Here is a 23,895-nt window from a genome sequence, read left to right as displayed (position 1 = left end):
ACACCAGTGTGATCAAAGGGTAATCGGGGAGGAGATCACCAGCATGACTCATCAAGTTTTGCTGGGCCAGTCAGATTTAGAGAAACAGTAACAAAATAAACCCCTGGTTCTTAGTCTGTGACTAACATAACAACAACAAAAAAAGAATAAGAAAAAGAAATAAAGTAACTATTTCTAAAAAAAAAAAAGACATTTCCAACATCCATTTAATGCTGGGACTGCAGGAAAGTGGGAAGAAAGCTAGCCAACTAGATTAATCCGTGGTAAAATCATCTGTGCCATGTTTATTTAGAAAAATAAGTTAATCTTGATTAAGAATCATCCAAAGAAAGCAGAAAATCCCGAATATTAAAAAAAAAAAATTCCCTTGCCATGTCTTTTCTCCTTTTTGGTCAAAAGAGCTTGTGTCTTTGTACACATCTTTTGAGTTTCTGATTTTTCTGGACCTGCCCTTGTTGCGTGTTAAAAAAACAGATCCCAAGAGATTTGCAGCCAGAAGTTGAGAAACACGGAACATCTTTATAGAGAATTTAAAGCCAACCTTTTACCTTGACAGAGTTGAATAACAAAAGATATAGTTGGTGTAGGAATGCATTCATTTTATGAGAAGATGAAGCTTGAGTTGGTTATTTTTGTTTTTTCAAATTGAGCGATAGCTTTGCACTGACTTATTCCCTTTTCCCCCACCTTGTTCCCTGGAGTCCGGTTCCATCGTTGAGAGATGACTCAGCAGATGTGTCCTTAATCCAATTAAACGACCCATCTCCTTTCTCTCTGTAGCTAAATAGACCGTGCACGTTAGTTACTTTTGCTACCAGAGGCTTCAGAACAGAGTCTGCCAGATGGACGTGTAATTACCTCCTTGGGCATTTAAATGTCACAGAATTTGTGGAACTCTAATTAAATATGACGGTGCCGATTTTGATGCTTGGATTTTTGGGAAAAAGAAAACACAAGTCACTGATAAACACATAATCTGCTTCTATCCTGGAAAAGTTCTTGAAAATTAATTGCGTATTTGGTACAGAGCTTTGGTATATTTGTAGTTTCGGGGTGGGCGAGGGACCTACCATTCATTTCCAAAACGATCACAAGGGTGATGAGCAAGACTCGTTCAGAATTTGTTGACACACAACCTTGCTTTCTAAGACTGTTGGAGGTTTAAAAGCTGGAGGCTTTGGCCAAAATACTGATGGTAATGAATAACCGCCTCTGATTGCGCAATTTATCCTACTTATTCATGGGGCCGGAAACTGCACATTTGTGACGCACAAGGTGTAAGAGAACATTTTAGAGGAAGGGACCAGAAAGGACTGTGTTACTTCAGAAAAAGGTAGGAGGAGACAGGCAGTTTCCACGTTGACGCGGGAGGGAATTACAAAGAAAGAAAGAAAGTGGGTGGGGCTTCCTGCAAGGCGAAAGGGATGACCTTCAGGACTTGCCCACCTGTTCCCCTCGAGAGCTGTGCTCCCTAAAGCAATGGGATGTAGGGTGGATGCTCAAACCGTCCTGTGGTCAGAATCTCAGGGGACTGGGCTGGAAACGTGGATGTCTGAGGAGTCTTGTTCATTTCGTTCCTTCGTTGGCTCATTCAGCACATACTGTGGACCCACTCCGCGCACACACTGCTGGGTGGGAGGGATGCAATGCGGAAGCAAACAGGTGTAGTCCCTGTCCTCGAGAGTGTTAGAGAGTAGTGCAGAATGGGTCATTAATGAAATAACCACAGAAATGAATGTAAAATTACTACGAAGTAGGTGATACAGGGAGGTGATCTCCCAGAAGAGAGAGATTTCACCCAGCCGGGTAGGTCAGGGAAAGCCTCCTGGAGGAAGAGGGTCTTGGGCTGGGATATTAAAGATGGATTTACCAGGCAAAGAAGGGAGGTCTAACGTGGGGCCCCCGAATTTATATTTCCAATTTCCCGGGTGCTGATGCTGCTATCCCAGGACGGCACTCTGAGAACCCAGGCTTCACCTGACTGATATTGGAGGGCCGGGGAGGTGGGGGAAATTTTAAGAAAGGTGCATAGACATATAGATGTGTTGGGGTTAAAATAAATCCTGTTCAGCAGAATAGTCTAGGCATAAGATGGAGAAAAATTTTGTCAATGAACCTCTTCTGTACTTGCTGTTTGTGACAGGTGTCAAAGACCAAGCAGAATGAGGTTCTTGTCCGAATGTTGCTCAATGCCGGGGTCGATGTGAATGCCAAAGACTGTGTAAGTTTGTGTGTTTAGTCATTTTGAAAGAATATTCCAAATGGTTTTTGCAGGCAATGTCTTTGTCACCTACAAAGTTACTTGCTTTATTTTCCTAGACACTTCTACATTTTCCTTTGCTATCTTTACATTCCATTGTCTTTCTTTCTTTTCGTTTTCACTGCTAGTCAGGCAACCTTGAAGTCGTTTAGACGCTGCCACTAAAGTCAAGGGAATAAAATCTTTACTGGCGAGAGGACATTTTATTTATTTATTTATTTTTTAAGATTTTATTTATTTATTTGAGAGAGAGAGAATGAGAGATAGACAGCACGAGAGGGAAGAGGGTCAGAGGGAGAAGCAGACTCCCTGCCGAGCAGGGAGCCCGACGCGGGACTCGATCCCGGGACTCGAGGACCATGACCTGAGCCGAAGGCAGTTGCCTAACCAACTGAGCCACCCAGGCGCCCAGGACTTTTTTTTTTTTTTTTTTTAAAGAACCGCCCCCCCTAGGCAGTGAGGTATGAGAAATGAAGGCTCTGCCAAGAAACTTCCATCCTCCATAGTTAAGACGCTGGAGGCCGAATGCCTATGTGTCAATCTAGGCCTGTCACTTTTTGTCTGTGTGTGTTGTGGCCAGGCATAAACTTACTGGACTCCCGGTTTTCTCACCTGTAAAGTGAGGATGTTGATAACACCTATCTTGCAAGGCTGACCGTGTAAAGCACTTAGCAGAGTGCCCGGCGCTTAGTAAGCTCAGCAAGTACCAGCCGCTGCAGCCAAGCTCCAAGCCCACCTGTAAGAGAGGCCCCATCTGTAAACTAGATCGGTAAGGATCAAGGTCACAGAGCCCAGGTGGTGCTGAGGGCAGTGACCGCCGAGCGGCAGCCCCTAACTTCTTCCTGTTTCTAAATATCAGGTTTTGTTTTCACCTTTCGCCCCTGCACACCTCTTCCTCGCTTACATGATCCCAAATGGATCAAATGTTTATTTGTGTGAACTTTTATTTGCTTCTATTGCTTGGATGAAATTTTGGCTTCCCAATTCTGTCAGTACCAAAAAAGTAGGCAAGTTGAAATTGCAGTCGAAAAGAACCAATATTTTCTTTGTGGCCCCTAATTCATTTTATGTTTTGTGTATCTGTGTGCGTGCGTGTGTGTTACCGTTTTGTTTTGTGATGGAGAAAATGTGTGCATCGCTGTTTCTATTCATTATTTACATCGTCTTAGTTTTGGTGATATTGGTATTGTATGTTTAGATGGAGGTAGCTCCATGTGCCTGTGTGTGCATGTGTGTATGTGTGTGTGTGTGGGGGGGAGAACACAAGAGAATAAGTTTATGAAATGCATGTTTTTCCTTTTATTTAAAATAGGATTTTTGGATTAATTGGAGTAGATGACTACTGTGCTCCACCATTTCCATAGATAACTTTGAAATGTATTAAGTAAGATGTTATTAAAGATTAGGTAAAAGATTTGTTGAAGATTTTTCTTGATCTTCTCATTTAAATTCAAAAGGTTGAGAACTTTGTGATCAACATTGCTCTAGGATATCTTTCTCGTTCTCAATGTGTCTATAGCTGGATGATTACATTCCTGTGCACACTCGTGTGCACATATATGCACGCAGACACACTTTTCCTGCCATTTTTCTAAAACTGAATATTCAGATCGTTTTTCCACCTTTAAGTGATGTGGTGCATTGTATTTTTAGGGAATTAGACTCTTTATTTCACATGGGAACGTTCAGAGCCAGATCTTCCACTTACCATCTCACCACTTAATAAAAATAAGTAATCGCAACATCATTTGCTATGGTCTCAGAAGGGTTAATAAGGTCTGATATTATTTCGTCCACATACTAAAGCCACAGTTGCTTGGCTGCTTTTTGAAAAACAAAATTGGGGGGCACCAACACCTTAGCTATACATTTCTTATCACTTGGAGTTAGTGTTTTAAATTAGTACCAACAGAGCAGATTCACTATTTTAGAACGCAGAATACAAGCTCCAGCAAACCCGTATGGGAGGCTTCTCCATAGAGCTGCACTGATCCTCTCACTGAGGATAGAACAGTGTGAGCACAAGCCACCTTCTTCAGCTTGTGGGGATTTTAACCAACAACCACAGAGGATGATATTTGCAAAAAGGCCCATGTGGGGCCCCATTAGGAGAAAAGATGGCAAGATGATCAAGGGGGTCATTGCCCAGACATATGGGATCCTACCAAGAATCCCTGAGATAGTTCGGCAGTAGCGTTGTTTAAGTTGGGAACACAAAATGAGAGAGGAAGATCTTAATGGCTTATAGGACATGAATTATATGCACGTTGAGGTAGGAAAGGCATGTTAAGTATGAGAAATGTAGTTGTGCATAGATGGTTTGCAGACTGGTTTGCTTAGTTGTAGGCTGTGAGATGTGACGCGACACCTGCTAGGGTCGGTGGAGCCCGCCGATGAGCCGCAGTGTCTGTCTTCTGTTTCAGGATGGCTGCACGGCCCTCCATTACGCTTGCCAAATGAAAAACCAGACCCTCATTCCTCTGCTGCTGGAAGCTCGTGCCGACCCCATGATCAAGAACAAGGTAAGCATCTGTGGGCCATTGTCCCAAGTCTCTTCCAGCAGTAGCATCTTCTGATTTCGACTTTGTATTGAAGTGAATTAATTGCCTCTGATGTTGTTAACAGCAAAACTAATTGTCCTCATTAAGCAATTAAGTTATCCTATTACTGTGGGAGCCGAATGACATTTAAAGCCCTTACCAAGCCTGTGAGTCAGTCAGTCTGGACTCTTTGATAGACCTTTTGCTTTGATGTTGGACTGTATCGGAGATAAATAACTCTAGTTTCTTTTTCTCCTCAGCGTGGTGAGAGTTCCCTGGATATTGTGCGGAGATTAAAGTTTTCCCAGATTGAATTAATGCTAAGGAAAGCATCATAATCTTTGTGGCCTTGCATGGAGAAGTAGAAAAAGTTAAAGGACTGGATTCTATCTCCTTTTGGGACAATTGGTCTATGGACCGTTGAACCTGGATGCTATGATTTTTTGGTAACCATAATGGTGGTTTCCATAGTTAACATTCTGGAAGAGCTTTGTATTTAGAATTTTCTTTGGAGTTCATCATGGTCACGATCCTTCTCGGAGAAACACTAAAGCTCTTGGAGCCTCCATTTTGGTCCAAAAAAGGGTGACGTTTCAAATTCAGGCTCTTCCGAAGAAGAGGATCGGAGTTACCTGGTTCGGTTTTCTCAGCTGTGTGGCTCTTAACAAGAGGCTGTCCTGTGGATATCATGCCCAGAAGACAACTCTTTCTCTCCGTCCTTTTTGAATAGAAAGAAGAAGATTCAAAGTATCCATATTTGTATAGACTGATATGTTAGGGGGTTGGGAGGTGAGCTTCATATGTAAATATTTACTTGGTGAAACAACGTCAATAAAATCATCCATCAGTCGTCAGGGGAGGGAGTATTTATGCCACAGTAATTAGCAAATGCTACAAGTCAGGGCTTTTTCTTTTTCTTTTTCTTTCCAGAGAGCCAATTTCTTTTTTTTTTTTTAATTTATTTGAGAGAGAGAGAGAGAGAACAGCCAGAGGGAGGGGCAGAGGAAGAGGGAGAAGCAGATGCCCCACTGAGCAAGGAGCCCCATGCGGGACTCAATCCCAGGACCCTGAGATCATGACCTGAGCCGAAGGCAGACACTTAACCTACTGAGCCACCCACGCATCCCTCCAGAGAGCCAATTTAACCAGCAGACCTCTAGACATTTTGCTTTTGACTTTGAACAAAATTATGAAACAATCAAGATGTTTGTTCAAAAATACCTTTCTGATTCTCTTGTGAATGCAAGGTAGCTGCTAAGGTTGTTCATTCTGTTTATATTCACTGGTAAAATTTAAAATAGTATTGTTAATTATTAGACAAAGGATTTCTTTTTTTTATTATGTTATGTTAATCACCATACATCACATCATTAGCTCTTGATGTAGTGTTCCATGATTCATTGTTTGTGCACAACACCCAGTGCTCCACGCAGAACGTGCCCTCTTTAATACCCATCACCAGGCTAACCCGTCCCCCCACCCACCTCCCCTCTAGAACCCTCAGTTTGTTTTTAGAATCCATCTAGACAAAGGATTTCTTTACAAGAAATAGAGCAACAGGACGTGGTGGTATCTGGATTATACTTCTAGAGGAGAGAGAGAATATCAAAATAATATTTCTCAAGTCCTTTGTCAATGAGACAGAATAGAAATAAACACATTTAAAGATGGTTGAATTTTGCAAAGCAAGACTGAGTCAATCATATCTTCAGACATGGACTAAGCCACACTATATGTGGTAACAAATAAACAGTCTAAGAAAGAATGATTTACCGTCCTTGAACAGAATAAGGGTTTAATGAAAATCCAATCCAGGAGTATTTATTGAACTATGTACAGAACCTTACAGTACATGTTTTGTGAGGGAAGTAGTAGAGTGTATATATAGATTCTGAAGCCTTTAAGTGTCTCTTAAATTATTTAAGATACATTTGCATTGAATGAAGTTAGCAGGTGACTCTGGGGGATTGAATAAAGAAGCGAACTTCACGCACCAGTATACCTTCAATCTGGTTTGCAAAATTACACTCTCACTCACGTAACTTATAACTGTCATCTTGGAAACTGTGTGAACTGTGAACATTTTTCTAAAGAAATAAATCCAGATTTGTGGATGAGTTTGGGTACTTGTCAAGATCAAGGGACAGAATACATGACAGTTTGTGTCACTATGCTCATGAATTTCTAAAGCTTTTTTCCCAGTTTTTAATTTTTGAAGGGGGAAAACGGGGCCAGACGTTGGTAGCCTCAGGCAGTAAACTCTCATATGAACTTGGACTTGGCACTAGGTACTGACAGATAGACGTGCTCCATGCAGGGCATAACGTACTTACTGGAAAAGTGACTAAATATCTTACCAAATTATTTCCTCTGAGACTCAACTATAAAACTTGGCCCTTTTTAATGATGCTTAAAATGTATTTCGTCCATACTGTTCTCTTTCCATCTCTCTCTCTCTCTCTTTCTTTCCTAAAACAGCTCAGCTTCCTGAGGTAGCGTGATGTCTCTATGGCAATAAGGTGAAAATGTCTAGCTTATTTTGTCGTAGTTACAACAAATCCAGAGATTCAAGACCTCTGTCGCTGTCCCCATCCATCATTTTACTTGACTGTTCCAAAAATATGGCTTCTAGAAAAAAAGTTAACATTGTAAAGGGGTCTACCTGAATGATATAAAGAGTCCTGGTTAATTTCCGGCTGTCAGGCAAAACCTGCCCTTCAGGATGGCAGAATATATAACACAGGAAACCTATGTTCACCCAATGAGTATTTTAATGAGCTAAAAAAAATTTAAATGTCCGTTTTAGTGTCAAATACAGGAACTCTGAAGGAATGCGTATTATATCTCTGCCCTCCCTTCCCCACCCCCTTCTACTGATAGGAGAGGTTTCCAGTTTCTGGAAATCCTGAAAAATCCTAAGACTCATCAGTATCGGATGCTTCACAGCCTGATCTCGCACTTTCCCTGGGAGAAGCTGGTCTCCTCCTGCTTCATCAGATGTATGATCTCATTGTACATACGGTGAGGAGCATCCAAGCCCCAGATGAAATCCACATGTGCCCACTCAGGAATGTTCTTATGGTAGATGAGATTGGTCACCTCGGAGAGCAGCGTCTTCACGTCCTCTGGATTTGAAAGCCAGTCCTGACCCCCAGTCCACACTGCGGTGGGGACCATCATATCTCTGACCTTGTACCTTACGGGAGTTGGCTAGAAAAAAGGAATCATTTTTAACTGTCAGTAACATTTGGATTTCCAAACTCACGGTTTATATTTCAAGTCAACAGAGTCAAAATATGTCATGTGTTGTGAAGAAAAGTGCACGGGCACCGCAGCCAAACAGGACCCCATCCAGAGTTGTCTCTTCAGCCCCTACTTGAAGGTACAGTCGGTTAGCCTCAGTTTCTTCATCTGGGAAATGGGGATGACGCTTGTACCAACTTACGAGGCCAAGTGACCAACCATGTAAGTGGCTTTCCACCTTGAGCATAAATTTTCAATTCTTTTTCTCCCTATTAATAAACATTTAAAACATACGTTGCCTTTGGAAGAGAATGTTCCTGTCCTTTTCAAGGCTGATTTCACAAATTTCATGAGGCCAGAGGGAGAGAGATTCTCGAGGGAAAGGCGAGAGATTGGAGTCCCCTGAGAAAGGTAGGGGGTCTTCCCAGAGACTTTCTGGGAGAACAGAAAGGCCTTGAGGCAGTCCAAGCTCAAAACCTGGGGAAGCCAGAGGCCCTAGAACTCGGGTCATTTGAGCGGGGGGGTGGGGGTGGGGTGGGGTGGGGTAACAATTAGACCCCTGTTCCAGTCCCCCATCACCCGAAGAAAGGCATCTAGGATTCCGAACTGACGATCTCCCTTATTCAAGCAGTGCTTCTAGATCAGACTGGCTGGCTGAGCCCTGAGGTTAATCAAGCACCTAGAACTCTCCACAGTAATGCTGAGCCCCGATTCTTCTCAGAAAATCCACCGTGGAGCCAAGGCTTCAACCCAGGAGTCTTGGTTGACTCTGTGGCTTTCTAAGAATTTAGAGTTCAAGCCTGAGACTGTGATTTACAATAAGGAGAAATGGGTCTTCATCCCCATTTCTGGCACAGACCTCCTCTTTACCCTTGGAACTTACTCAGTGACAAGAGCCAATAAAGTGTCTTTTGTTAAGTTAAAGAGGTGACTTTTGGACTTGACTGAAGGATGGGGTCTGGTCGCCAGTGGAGCCAAGCCTGTGGTTAGAGGGTTGGAACTTTAAGTGCTGCCCCCGACCTCCAGGGAGGTGAGGGGGCTGGAGATTGAGTTCAGTCGCCGATGGCCAACAATTGAATCAATCATGCCTATGTGATGAAGCCCATAAAAACCCTAAACAAGGTTGGGGAGCTTCCAGGCTGGTGAACACGTGGAGATTTGGGGAAAGCGGCTGGCTAGGAGAGGGCTGGAAGCTCCTTGACCTTCACCCATACACTTCCCTCTGCATCTCTTCCTTCTGGCTGTTCCTGAGTTACAGTCTTTTGTAATAATGGATGATCTAGTAAGTAAAATGTCTCTCTGAGTTCTGTGAGCCAATCTGGCAAATTAATAGAACCCAAGGAGAGGGCTGTTAGAATCTTTGAGTAGAGCCAGTGGGTCCAGAAGCATAGGAAGTACCTGGGCTTGAGATTGGCATATGAACTGGAGGGCAGTCTTCGCGAACCAAGCCCTTACTCTGATGCTATCTCCAGATAGTGTCAGAATCGAGTTAGATCGTAGGACACCCGGCTGGGGTCTGGAGACCTGCCTGTTGGTGGTGGGGAATCTCCCTGTGCCCACACACACGTAGGAAGTTGGTGATCAGAGTCACCTTTCATGGTCTAACTTAGATAGGAAAGGTTGGAATATTCTACGGCGCCAGTCATGTATTTTTCTCATTTTACAGGTGAACTGAATTCAGGTCTAACTCTAAGGAGCTGTGATTCTAGAATGCCTTTTTGGCCTGCGTGTTTTCTTTTTCTTTCCTGCGGCCTACGTTGCCTGAGCTGCTTTCTCTAGAATTTAAAACATTAATGCTGATAAATTAAAACCATCTTGGAGCTGGAATGTTTTCTCCAAAGACATGTATTAGGAAACATTGAAGAAGGACCTAATAAAAAGTAGGTGATGCCCGTGACCTAGAGTTTGTTGGTCAGGGCACTCCCCAGTCTGTCCGACTTCCTAGGCTTTTATATCTAGACTGATGTACTGGAGTGGATGTTACATATGATCCAAGACTCTCAGGGGTTGGCCTCTGTTTGTCGGGCTCCCTCTGGCTTTATGTTTGTATGGTCAGTATTTGTTTGTATTCATATACAAGCTAACCAATAATCTTCAGTGGGGATTTTATGCTCAGAAGAGTTTAGCACCCACTTCTGACTCTCCACAACTGTTCATTTTATTCTAGGGCAGCGGCTGTGCATTTTCTTAGATAATGTAATACCTTTTCACATTTTTCCCTTGCAAATGACAGATGCATTAAAAGTGTGACCAGCAGAACTCTTAAGGATTATCTAGTCTAATAATAATAATTATTATTATTATTTTAAATAGGCTCCACACCCAGCTTGGAGCCCAATGCTGGGCTTGAACTCATGACCCTGAGATCAAGACCTGAGCTGAGATCAAGAGTCAGACGCTTAACCGACTGAACCACCCAGGCGCCCCAGTCCAGTAATTTTTAAAGATAAAGACATTGGGGTCTGCAGAATGAAAGCAGCCTATCCATGACCCCACAGGTGGTAGGACCGAGGCAGGCACAAGCAACCCTCACTTGCCACTAAAGGCCCTCTTATGTGCTGTGAAGCAAACTAGTCCCTGCCATCTTCATCCCTGGTTTTGTTTTTTATTTTTATCTTTTGACCCTAAGAGGATCCTTCTAGTGACCACCAGAGTCTACACTCTTCCCTTCACCATATCTACCCCATCTTGCTCCTTAGAAGCCCAAGTGCCTTGTTCATGGCGGCCGACTCATCAGGAAAGTTCTCCTACTCCGTTATGAAAGCAGGAAGCGTCTTGGCGAAGCTGTGAACTTCTCTCTCTTCAAATGGAGTCAAGCCCGAACTCAGATTTGATTCCTGCCTCTACAAAAAAAACTGTCATTATAACTTCCCTCCCATTTATTTAAAAAGGATGTGTTTGATTTTCTTACCTGATTGCCTTTCTCCAGATTTTTGGTCTCATTCCCCCAGTCAAATGCCCGGAATTCCCCAGAATTCATTGCCTAAAAAGAAACAAATTGACATGGCTTTCAAATGCATCCCTGGATAAGGGTGGGGTGAGCAGGTGCTCCCAAGTCTGCAGTCGTAAGCCAATTGGAGGGCAAAAGCCAATTGGAGGGCAAAAATCCACTCGGTGTTAGGATAATCTTCGAGAGAGCATAAGGGCAAGAGTAAGGCCCCTTCGGGGAGGAAAATGCCCTGGAGACACACTTGCCACCTTGTCCTACAACTCCAGGAAGTGCATCCCCGACGTAGTCTGTGCGTAGGTGGCTGTCTCCGCAGGCTGCCGCGGGAGAGCGCCCCCTAGCGCCGTGCCGTGTGGTGATTCAGGGAGAAGGTGACCAAAATTTCACCTCATTCAGAATTCTTCTTTCCTTTTGGCTGTAAAGTCTCGCTCCCCATACACACGCACACACACTCACACACACACAAATAGAGCCATGACCTTAGAGGAACAATTTAGGCTCTAAATCCTTAGAGAAACAGATAGAACCGATATTTATGATTTGTAAAGGTCACCCTCAGTATGCTTAAAACTTTTTGTTTGAATTAGGAGCCCTCCATTTTTTTCTCAACGAGGCTGTGGTTGTAGCAGTTGAGAATCTACGGTTAACTATGATCTAGCTCTCTGTCTTTATCTCCATCCTTATTTCCACAGCAAATCAACCACTCTTCCGTATCATCTATAATGAGCAATATTAGGTGCAGTCTCTCTTTATAGGTGAGGCAATAATTAGCATCCACACTGTCCTTGAATGAGTTCTGGATGATCCGAGATCTGCCCCACTGCCCCTAGAGACAGTTCCTGTGACTGGTGATCGGGACAGTCCCTTCTGTGATTGCAGGTGAAATCTGCGGCACAAAGGACTCCTGTGAATTAGGTCCTGCCTTCTTCGCATTTTTATTACCACTTGACCATTGTGCTGGAGGAGCCGAAAAGGAGAATGGAAACATGATCTCCAGCCTCATCTGAAGTCACACTCTTAAGGCCCACTAAAGATTCCTTAGGCCAACGCTCCCCCCACCACCATCTCCTGAAAAGATTCAGTGTTCTGGATCAAATTCACGGTCAAAACAGCATTGCCAAGATCATTGTCCATCTTGGAATAAATGTGAAATAACACCTGGGCTGTCAAAAGGACATCCTTTGACTGCTCCAGACAAAATACACAGAGACCCTTGGCAAAGACAACAGAGTTAGCATACCTACCTGGCTCCAGTGTAGGATATTTTGCACGGACGTCCCGCCCAGAATGTGAGCGACATACACATTTGCTCGGCTCTGTAACAAAACACGAGTGGTTTGTGGGGCATGGAAAACTCACAAGACATGCATCTTGTCAAGACCACATCTCCAGGGTGTCAGATTGAGAAATGGGAATATCATCAAGTTATCAGCAATTATTCACACATCAGTAATATACACACACACAATAAATAAAAAATGCCACTAAGTGTATCCCCGGGCACCTGTATTTTTTCATCTGAGAAGAGCTTCCCTTTAGACATCTGACTTCTTCTTTTAAAAAACTTTACCAGAATAATTAAGGATGAGGGCTCTAGAATTGGGTCTGTATTCAAATCCTACCTCTGCCATTCAATTTTTAGGTCGATTTGGGAGTTATTGAAAGCCTTAAATCTCAGGACAGTAGTCTGTAAAAGGAGGCTATTGATCATACCTGTCTTATAGGATTGTTACAGGGAATCACTTAGCCGGGTACATAATAAGTGTGTATCAAATGGTAGCGATTAATCATTTTGTTAAGAAAAAAGGAAAAAAATCTTCAGAAGTGAAAGATATATTCCTCCAGCTTCTGGAGGTGCTGCTGGCAGACAGCACCCCACTGTCAGGCTTCCTTGGGGGGGCCACCCCAGGTGCAGAAAGCTGCCCTGCCCAGCGTCTCCCCTGGCGACATCTGTAACAGATGACAGGTTGAGCTGTGAGTATAAAGACCAACCCTCTCTCTGTAACTTAGGACAGCTTAGAAGGGTATCCCCATCTTCACATCAACTGAGATTCCCACAGAGATTGCATCACGGCTTGATGTTTTCAATCTACCAAATCCTGCTTCCTTCCCTTCCCTGGTGTCATCCTAAGGGTATTACCCCAAATCGTTGTGCACACCCTTCTCCGCCTCCCGGTCTATGACGTCAGTGTCCAGAGATGCCCTTATGTCAACCTTGACTCAGACTGTGTTGAAGTATTTTCTGCATGTTAGTATGATTTGAAGAAAACGGAATAAGTCTCCCCTGGCATTAGCTCCATCTCAGGAGGTGAGACTCACTCCTCGCTTTGCTTTGGAAAACTAAGAATTGACTAGGCTCCCACTTACCATGTTCATATTGTTTGTATTAAATCCTCCCATAAGAAACAAGAAGTTGCTACAAATCTGATCCATAATCATCTGACCACACAGGTAAATAGCAAACTGTCTGAAGAATCTGGTCTGGTACAGAAATTCTTTTCTGCCAAACAGTCCCTGTAAAAATATGACATGGAATTGTAGTCATTACATCAGAGTCGAAAAGAAGTGAGTCTAATTTAAAGGCATACAGATCTTCCAAAACTTATAACGGAGCCCATCATAAGTTGAAAATATTGTAAATCAAAACCTGGGAGCTCTGGCGGCTGCCCAGCATCGCAAGAGAGGTTTGTCTCAAATATCACTAGGCCAGGAAAAGATCAACATTTAAAATTCAGAGTGTGGTTTCTACTGATTGCGTATCGCCTGTGCACCATCACAAAGTCGAAAGATCGTGAAATTGAGCTATTGTATGTCGGGGCTGTCTGTATGTCTTAGCAAATTGGGTTGGAGGACTCGTCTACGCAGATAAGGAATTATCTGAGGAGCCACATACCTTGATCATCATATCCGGCAGCAACAAAAATTTGGTACCAGGGCTTGTTGCATGTTTAATAGTGGCTATGGGCGCTAAAGCAAAATACATTTTGATTTTCTGAGCCAGTTCTGGCATGGTGGAAAAAGCAACAAAGCCTACAAGAGAAGAGATAGGTCAGTGTGGATATTGCCTATCCCAGAACCCAAAGCTGTGATTGCACTTTTATCAGGTTATTTCAGTAACTATGTGTAATTGGGTCTTAACTGTCCTAGGAAAGTATAAGCTCCTTGAAGAGGAAAACACCAGTAGCCAACACACCTCGGTGTTCCCTACGACACCTGGCATATCTTTTCCAGCTAGTAGTTTCTCATTGCATTATTGAATTAAACTATTGAGTCCAATAGTATGGACTTTGAGAAAATATATATACAGAGAATAACTATGTGCCAGACACTTTTCAGGGCACTTTTGTGGTTCTTATCTCATTGAATTCGCAGACTCTTGTGAGGTGTTTTTAACAGATCTCTACTTTACAGTGAACGGAACTTAGAACTAGAGAAATTGCCCTGTTGATCAGTAACAAGCAGGTTCTGTAATAAAATGAGTGTTGGGATAGCAGGGTTTCTGCTGGTCTCATTGATTCCTACCTTTCCTGGAACCCAAACTGTAACATGATCTCAAAAACAAGTTGTCTACTGAACTGGATCCTAACTGTTATTTTTGTCATAGATCAGGTCTGGGGCCCTGGCTAAATCAGTCTGTGCCCCAGTTTCTAAGCCTATGAAAGTCTCTGAATTATCACCAGGTAGGGACCATCCCTGTGGAGACTTGGCGAGAAAAAAGGTTATCATTTAAAGCCAGGGCGTGGTCACTGTATTTGAAATACTCTGCATCTGTGCACTCCCTAGCTAGGCCGGTATCTGCAACTTGAGTGGGAGGCGAGTGGGGCAGAGGAAGACTGGTATCACGTGACTCCCTCCCCTGCCGCGCCCCCCCTCCCCCCGGTTCCTGGGGGTGAGTGAGTATTCATGAAGAATGCATCCTTATCAACTTTTCCCTCCACATGATTAAGCTAGCTAGCCCCATGCAAAGGCAGGCCCAAGAGTGACTTGTTCCTCTTGCTCTCCCAGGTGTACCATCAGTAGGATTGGGTGGGAACTCCATTAAACTCTATTCCAGCTGGATTGTGACCCTATTAGAACTCCTCTCAAATGTCAAGTTTGAGAATCCTCGCTAACTTCTCCCGGCGATTCTTTCTCTTTATGCAAAGTTAGTACAGGTTCTCCATCTAAAGAGCTTCATGGTTGACAACTAGAAGAACCCCATGCTTTTTTGCCCCCTTTTTCTTCTTGAAATAGCATTTGGCCTCATCATCAGCACCTTTATCTTAATGTCAAGCTGGACAATTTGAGCGTAGAGCCAAGAAACTCTCAGAGGCCTCTAGCCATTAGAGCAAGCGTGGGGATTAACACCCCAGCTTGCTCTCTGTCAAGTGTGTGGTGAGACGTGGCATCCCCAGAGCCAGTTAATGTTGTTGGAAAATCCAGAGAGGAAAATATGAAAGTCAGACTCTTTTCATTCGCCAGAAAGCACCAGATAAAAATAAACCCACTGAACTCCTGCCCTGAGTTCCAGGGGGGTGTGCTCACCTGTCTCCTCAGCATCCTCTACCCTGGCCTTCCCCTATGGGTTCGGCTCAGGGTGAAGGTAAAGAGTGCTCTCAGCCTTCCCAGGGAGAACCTTCTCCCCATGACACACACTGTGCCCTTCCTTGTCCTGGTCTAAGCCAAACACTTTTCCTACTGCCTTTGGTCTGAGAGAGAGCCAGAGGACACAGCCTCCACTCCCGTCTCCCCAGTGATGACCTGTATCCTACAGGGGCTGTGAGTTAAGGTTTCCCACAAATTCACCAAAAGCAAAAGGACAACAGCACGAAATTCCAGACATTGGCCGTAGAAGGGAAGGAACAAGACCTGAATGAAATCCGCCAGCCGTCCTGTCTGTAATGTGACCACCATGCTTACTGCTTATGGAATTGAGTGCGCACTTTGTGCCAGAAACTTCTCTTAGACTTGTGTCTTAGACGAAACCCCTGCCTTCACAGAGCTGATCCACATTGTCCCTGAGTAGTTCGAACACCTCTAACTCCCCTATGAGGGAGTTACTATCTTCATTTTGTAGATGAGGGAACTGAGATGACAGGGGTTGGACAATTCACTCAAGGACATTCACCCAAGAGGTGGTAGAGCCACATATGATCTAATCCCACATCTGTCTGCCTCCAGAGCCCTTGCTCCTTCTGCTCCTTTCGTCCCCGACTTCCGTAGCCCTCAGAGTCACTGAAGAGGTCAGGGCCAGAGCTGAGAGAAGGTCGGGTGCCAGACCCCAGGCACCGCCGAGCACCATATGCCCACATCCCTGACTCTACAAACCCGCCCCCATCGAACTTACCCATGGTGGTGCCCTGTGAATAGCCGACATAGTAGATCTTTTCCTGGCCGGTTTTGTGCAAAATAAAGTTTATGACTGCAGGAAGGTCAAACCTAGCCATCTCATCATAACTATAAGCGGGGGGGGAAAGACAAAGTTACATGAAAAATTAGAATCAGAAACAGTGAAAGCAGCCCCTGGGGTTTGCAAACAAGCTCCTGAGTCGTCAGTCCCACCAGCTTGTGAGCGTGCCCCTCGAGACCCTCAGGATGGACTTGTTTCCCACCCGTGACACATGGGGGCCCCTGGGCTCACAGACTATTTGCACTATTTGTACCCCGCTGTTTCTCCAGATAGTATCACAGAGTGATAATCATCTTCAAGGAATATTTACTGAGCACATGATCTACTGCCTGGTGAAGGTGTCCTGCTATATAGTTAGCAAAGCAGCACCTGGCTATACAGATTCATTTGTACAGAAAGGATTATAAATGCCGCAGGGGCCCTTGTCCGATGACATGGATGAAGAGCAGGTTGAATGCCAATAGGTAATTTACATAAAACCATTAAAAACCTTTTGTAAGACCGTGAGATATGTATTAGCCAAACTGATGGTCCCTAAGGCTTAATAGTTTCCCCAATATCTCTAATGTTGCCTGATCTCATCTCTTTCTGGGGGTGCCTGTTCTTGTCATTACTCGGGGGGGCAGTTAGCCCCAGGGTACACATCTGCAAGGACGTGGACCTACACCTTCTCTCAACCACCTGACACAAACCACCATCTCACCCTATTAGCCAGACCCATTCTCCTATTAGGGAAACCCAGTCCCTCCCTCTGCTTCCCCAACTTAAAACAATTGGGTCTATCTTGGTAGGATATTGATGACCCAACCAAAGTAAATCATCCAAATGCTAGGAGCCACATTCTTTACCGGGTTCTCCCAAAGACATCTGTGTCTGCCTCCACTCAGTATACCTGAAAGCCCAGAACTCATCTTGGTCTACGGAGAGGGTCTTGTGTTTACGAGACCAGGTGTTCCCCCTGCTATTCCCCAGCCACACGTCAAAACCGGCGTCTGCCAGAATGAAGCCCAGGCTGCTGTTGGGCAGGTTGAAGATCCAGTGGCTGGCGTCCCCATTCAGGCCATGCTGCAGTAATACCACTGGCCTCGGACCTACGTGCAAGAGAATTTCAGCCATGAGACATGTTCTCCACCTTTCTTGTTACCCTCTAGTGTGCAAGCGCTTTCAAGCTCAACAGACCCGTGTTCAAATTTTGATTTAGCTGCTTGTTAGATCGATTATATTAGTAGGTCACTTAACCTGTCTGTGTCTTGATTTCCTCATCAGAAAAACAGGGTTTTTGTTACGACTAAATAATATAGTGCACAGGGAACAGACAGCAACAATGCCTGGCATAGAGAAAGAATCAGTAGAGTTTGGCTTCCATTGTTGTCTTCCTGTAGTTCTTACTCTCACTTGGTGTGTCTGGGCACCACTGAGGATATTGGAAATGCCCAGGACATAGTATAGTCTAATTATTAAGGTAATTATGTGATTATAAATATAATTAAATATTACGTAATTATAAATGTATAGATAATGAACGTATATATATATATATATATATATATATATATACCATAATGTATAATCGTTTAATGATTACAGGCCCTTCATGTCAAAAAGATTCACAAGCCAGCTTGAAGGAGCTCCCACTGCCCAAATATGGGAAAATTTGAGACTCAAAATAAGTAATGATAGCTATAAATCGTATCCCAGTGAATAAATTAAGGATGAGTGAGTCTAGGGGCGCCTGGGTGGCTCAGTTGGTTAAGTGTCTGACTCTTGATTTCAGCTCAGGTCGTGATCTCAGGTCAGGGTCTCAGGGACCCATGATTGCTCGTGACCCTGAGATCATGACCTGAGCCAAAATCAAGAGTCAGACGCTTAACCAACTGAGCCGTCCAGGTGCCCCACATTGTACACTTTAAATATATACTATTTTATTTGCTGAGATGAAAAGAATTTTTTTTAAATAAAGTGAATATCACCAATACTGGAATAAGCCATTATCATGTGCTTCATGATGTGACATGCTGAGGACACAACTTCACTTCTGCCGTATTCGGGCCAAAATGTATAACCTGAATCACATCATGGAGAAGCATCAGACAAACAAAATTGAAGAGCGTTCTATAAAATAACTGCCCCCAAACTCTTTAAAAATGTAGAGGTCGAAAGAGGCAAAACTTGAGAAATTGTTTCAGTTCATAAAGGAGACAAAAAGTCATGAAGACTAAATGTGGCATATGACCGTGGATGAGACTACCGACCAGGAAGAAAAGCAAACACAAAGGACTTGTATAACCGAAAACATTTGAATATGGGCTGTGCAGTAGATACTAATATCAATCAATGTTAATTTCTACTCTTGCTAAATGTGTTGTGATGATAGAAGAGAACATCCTTCTTTATAGTGAAGGGGATCAGGATACGACCCAACTTACTGGGTCCTTGCAGAGGCAGCAGGAGCTGGCCACTAGAGGGGAGTATTCTGCACCAACTGGACCAAAAGGGCAGATGGATGGATACCCTGAACTCCCAAACTCTGGGCTGATAAGTGAACGGTGTAAGTGAACAGGATGTGAGAATGGAAACTCCATCCATGAATAGGGGTGCAGGTGACCTGTGAGCTCAGGCACCACCACAGTCACTCGATGGCTTGGGAGAGCTGTGCCTTGCTTACCTCCTAGGATTTGTGGGGCTCACTGAAGAGTTCTCTCTGCGTCTCCAGGCTCTCTGTTTATGTGTATAAAATTCATTCATTCATTCGTTCATTTGTTCATTCATTTGTTCATTCCGCACGTATTTATTAGCACCTAGAATGTGCGTGGCGTTTTTTTAGGCACTGGCTGTATAGCCTTCAACAAAATAAAGTCCCAGCTCCCAGTGAGTTTACATTCCGGTTGGGGGAGACAGATAATAAACTAGCAAATTATATTACCTATCCTACCAGGTGGTAAGTGCTGTAGGGAATGTAAGCAGGATAAGGGGCCAGACTCTACTAGGTGACAAGGAGCTGCTTCAAACGCACTGAGGTTGGAGCATGCTGGACATACAGAAGGGACAGCTATGCAGCTGGTAAAAAAAAAAAAAAAAAAAAAAGCTGGTCTTCAAAAAGCTGCACACGTGTAAATTGGAATAAAATAGAACCCTGAAGTTTGCTTATGCCAAAGATGATAGCATTTGCCCAGCAGTCTCTGGTCCTAGTTGAGAACATGGGCTACAGTGGCAGACAGGTCTTGATTTGACTGCGGGTTTTGCAATATTCTGGCAAGTGCTAGCATAGACCTTCTGGACAAGTTACTTAACCTCTGTGAGTGGCAGTTTCTTCAGATTATTGTGGAAGTTAAGAGAAACTAATGCAAATAAAGCACAAGCTATCAGAGCTGGCTTTTAGAAAGAACACAGTATAAAATTTTATTATCTGTACTCATGACAAATACTGTAGTTGCTGCTATAAATGTAGAGCTAGAGTATTCAAAGGAATACAGAACACTTTCATTGGTAATGAATGTGAATATTTTTTAAAAACCAGCAATAGCTGAAAATCCCATATACAAAAAATGGGATTGTATGAATTGAAGAAATGTATCAGAAAATTAAAAATGTACATCTATTTCCTGATTCTTAAAAAAACTTCAGTGAAAAGCTGAGCAACATCTCAAATACTTAAAGTGCTATATGGACGGGGAATACAGAGTACGCAGGGGTAGGCGCCAGGTGCCATACTGGAGTTTGCCTTCTTCATGAGCAGGGGTTGATATGGTCTGTTCAAGAGACCATCAGTGGATATTCTAGAATATCTATCTAAGAGGGGTTTGGGGAATGGGTTAAGTGCTAGAAAGGGTCAAGAAATGGGCCTTTCTTGAAGGTCTTTTTTTGTTTTAAAGCAAACGCGATGTTTCTTTGAGATCATTCCGGATATTTGGGGTAAATGGGGTGGTGTTGATGGGGAGGAAGGGGGAGTGAAGCTATTTTTGGCTCAAACAATGGGCCCCAGTCTATAACAAGAACCCAGACTCCCCTCTACACACTCAAACCACAAGGAAATCATTACTATAGAGAAGGCTGCCATGTTGGGGTGGCATGGGGGTGAACCATACCTGTTTTCTTAAGTTGCGCTGGGCCTTGAGGAATTCTGTTAACTGAAAGGATGTACCCATCTTCTGTCACAACCTCATACTCTTCACAAGGGTAGCCTTGATGTCGGATGATTTCGCTCTAAGGAAAAGGCAGTGTCTTTTGAGTTCAGTTCCGTATGGCTATACTCTCAATGATCCAAAAGTAACAGGTAGATTCCTTGACTCTGGAAGTTATAGAAAGGGGTCCCACGTTTTCCCTAGTTACTCATGTTATCTTAGAAAAACTAGCTAGCCCTCTCTAGTACTCATTTTCTTTGCCTTTAATGTGGAGACTGGACTAGAACAATGGTTCTCAAAGTGTGGGCCCTGGACCAAAAGGTTCAGCATCACTTGGGCCCTTGCTAGAGATACAAATGATCAGTTTCCACCCAAACTGATTGAATTGGGAACTCTGAGGATGGGGCCCAGCAATCTGTGTTTTAATAAGCTCCTTTGGAAATTCTGATTCACTGTATTGTTTAAGGACCACTAGACCGGAAGACTGATTCCAAAGCCTGGGTGCATGCCAGAATTATCTGGGGGCACTTAAACCTACAGATTCCTGGGCTCACTTCAGGTTAGGGGCCAGGTAATTGTAATGCACCCAATGAGGCATTCTTCCTAGGACAGCTTATGAGAACCTTCAGACCACGCGTTCCCTACGATTCTCTTCATCTCTGAGAATCACAGATTCAAGAGCAGTAGCTCTTAACATGTTTAGGTCAGGGATCCCTCAGGGAATTTGAGGAGAACCTTAAAAATGAACATGCACATGGACACACAGACACATTTTTTATATTTACTCTCAGGGGTTCCTGATTCCTGCTTGCCTATTTATGGATCCCTGTTTAAGGACCTCTACTCTATACAGTCATTACATGTGGAAACTCTTTGTAAAATATGAAGCTTCGGAAATCTCTTCAGTAGCCTCCCTATTTCCACCCACCCTCATCACCCTGAGGAGGGAATCATTTCTCTCAGCTTTAACAGGACCGAGAGAGGAGAAAGCCAGGGGTGAAATGCCCAGTGTAGAGCAAGGGAAAAGGGGCATAGTAGTTAAGAGAAAGGCCCCGAGGTCTCCCTGCCTGCGTTTTAATCCTGGTTCTAACACAAACTAGCTATGTGATCTTGGGAAAATAGTTAACCTGTCCCTGTTCCTCAACTCACTCATCTGCAAGTCACGTGTAGCAATGGTCTTTACTCCATGGGGTTCTGGCAAGGAATGTGAAGACACAATGCACATATATAATACTCACTCGGTTACCTGGAATGTAGTAGGCATTCGGTGAGCATCAGTGACTACTAGAATTAAAAATCACCCCCAACTTCTCAAGTAACTCTTATTTATTTGCAGACTTCAGCTTAAGAGATCTTTTTCCAGAAAAACTTCCCTGAATTCCCTGGATTGTGTCCCCCTTGTCTACATTTTCTTCCTCGATTTCACTGCTTTCGTAATTAGTAACTGAGGGTCTATTTTCCCTGCTGGACCCTAAGTTCCATGAACTGGGGTCTTTTGGTATTCGTAGATCTCTCTGGAATCTCACTGACTAGTGCAGTATCAAGGGCCTGTTAGGTGTTCAATTAACACTAGCTAGAAAGAAACAAGCAAGAAGCCAGTGGTATCCCAAAATATAGGATAGATTATATCCATATAAATCCATCTACAGAATCAAACCCATCCAGGCTCTGAACCACTCGTGTTCTACCTCATCGAATGTATCCCAGTAATTATATGGATTTCCTATTTTACTTTGCTTCTCCAGGCATAAACACTCAATGGCAGAGTCCAATTTAATGGGTTTTGGTATTAGGGTTCCTGAAGACCCAACAGCGCCGAGTGCTGGACACACCCAGTGGGTGAGGTTCAGGGAGACCGGTTCTGCCTATAGCCGAAGACATCGCCTCCATGCAATAACTCAGAGGAATGTGTGTGGGATCTTCCCAGGGCCGGTGAGCTGGCAGGAGCCTCTCCTCACCTGGGAGGGTTGATTGCACGTTGGTTACAATTATGAGCTTTGTGTCCAGGCAGGCCCGGATCTAAATTGCAGCTCTGCTCTCTGAAGTGGCATGGCCTAACTTAAGTTGCCAATAGCCCCTTATTCTCAGGTCCTTGATTTGAAAAATGGGGCTGATCCCATCCACTGAGCCATACCTTGACAACTTTCGATCACCGTGTCTGCCAAGTGGTAAGTATAACTACGTGGTGGGCATTCCTAAACTCAACCCAGAACCTGAAAGTAAGCCCAGCACTGGGATACCTAGAAAGATGCCACATCATTCATGAGCCTTACGTACATGAGGCCCTCTAGATTTTACCAAGGCCAGTCAACTGAGGTCCCAGTCTAAAAGAGGGTATGGAGAACAGAAGCTACTAGAAGCCGGCGTCCTGACAGTAGGAAGGGAGGACTGAGCAAGTCAAAAAGGAATAAAAATCATAGCTAAAGTGGAATTGCCAAGGGTCTGGGTGTGGCTCAAGATGCCACGATGATGTCTCTGCTCGTAGAACGAACCGAAGAATCCAAGGAAAAGTTACCTTGTGCTTGGGGCAAAGGGATTAAGTCATTCACCTGAGTTTACTGAATCTGTTCAAGGAGGACAAAGGTTGACACAGACCGAGGTTAGCATTCTTCCCAGTACAACATGCTTATTTATAACTATGCTCTGCTAGCAAAAATCACCACCACATAGAAATATAATATATAATGCAGATAATGCACAGATGCACAAGTTAGCATGTGAACCACTTCATTTCCCCCCAAACACAGAAAAATCCCAACTTACAATATTCATGAATGCTTCCGGATCCGCAGCTTTAGTTGGCATACATCCTGAATTCACATTTCTTTGGAACAAATACGCCACCAGAATCAAAAGCCACATCTCCGTTCTGTGTGAGACAATCCACACTCTTGACAAGATTTTTGGCAAGATCCAACATCAGCATTTATTTTATTTTTTTTTCCTGGCAGTATCACCACTAATCCTAATGTCAGAAGGATCTACAGCTTTAAAAACTGTTTCCTATATGTTCCGTCCAGGATTCCTCCCCTAAACTCAGAAACAAATTCAACAATCTTGGTTGACAGGAAGGAAAGAGCTCGAAGCAGAATGGAAACGTGGCCCAGGATGTCCCAATGTCACCAGGCCCCTTCCAGTGCTCCCAGAACTCACAGTCACCAACCCTCAACTTCTAGCTGTGTAGAACTTTCTTTGATGCCATCTGGAGTTATGTGCATATGATACAGCCCATAAAACCCCTGTTCTTCATCATCAGGAAATAGGAACCACAGGGATGATCTTTTTTCTTTTTTTCCTAGTTTTTGTCTTTCTTTGGAGGGTGGAAAGATACCGAGTCTGGAGAAAATAAGCTTCTATAGCCACATGCCAAGGCTTCAATGATCAGTCCTTTTTTT

The 23,895-nt window shown here is 43.7% G+C and overlaps 2 protein-coding genes across 5 annotated transcripts in view; one reads left to right on the top strand and one right to left on the bottom strand.

Moving 5' to 3' along the window:
- ANKRD22 (ankyrin repeat domain 22) overlaps positions 1–8,533 on the top strand; it is a 29,941-nt gene extending 21,408 nt beyond the window's left edge. For all 4 annotated transcript variants that reach the window (XM_073878958.1, XM_025850948.2, XM_025850947.2 and 1 more), the window contains 3 exons: positions 2,144–2,221; positions 4,684–4,782; positions 5,061–8,533. In XM_073878958.1, coding sequence (XP_073735059.1) covers positions 2,144–2,221; positions 4,684–4,782; positions 5,061–5,138 — 255 coding nt within the window. In that variant the 3' untranslated portion in view covers positions 5,139–8,533. The remainder of the gene's footprint in view (positions 1–2,143; positions 2,222–4,683; positions 4,783–5,060) is intronic.
- LIPM (lipase family member M) lies at positions 7,737–23,563 on the bottom strand. The gene is made up of 9 exons (XM_025850944.2): positions 23,264–23,563; positions 20,465–20,582; positions 17,272–17,470; positions 16,317–16,426; positions 13,884–14,020; positions 13,358–13,504; positions 12,235–12,306; positions 10,955–11,026; positions 7,737–8,010 (listed from the first exon to the last, which is right to left on the bottom strand). The coding sequence occupies exons 1-9, from the start codon at positions 23,360–23,362 to the stop codon at positions 7,741–7,743; spliced, it is 1,224 nt and encodes a 407-aa protein (XP_025706729.2). The 5' UTR covers positions 23,363–23,563; the 3' UTR covers positions 7,737–7,740.
- Positions 23,564–23,895: the final 332 nt, after the last annotated feature.

This window comes from Callorhinus ursinus, unplaced genomic scaffold (assembly GCF_003265705.2).
Source record: "Callorhinus ursinus isolate GAN/ISIS: 27379988/994484 unplaced genomic scaffold, GSC_fseal_2.0 scaffold32, whole genome shotgun sequence".
NCBI lineage: Eukaryota > Metazoa > Chordata > Mammalia > Carnivora > Otariidae > Callorhinus > Callorhinus ursinus.
This window is presented reverse-complemented; position numbering and strand designations above follow the sequence as displayed.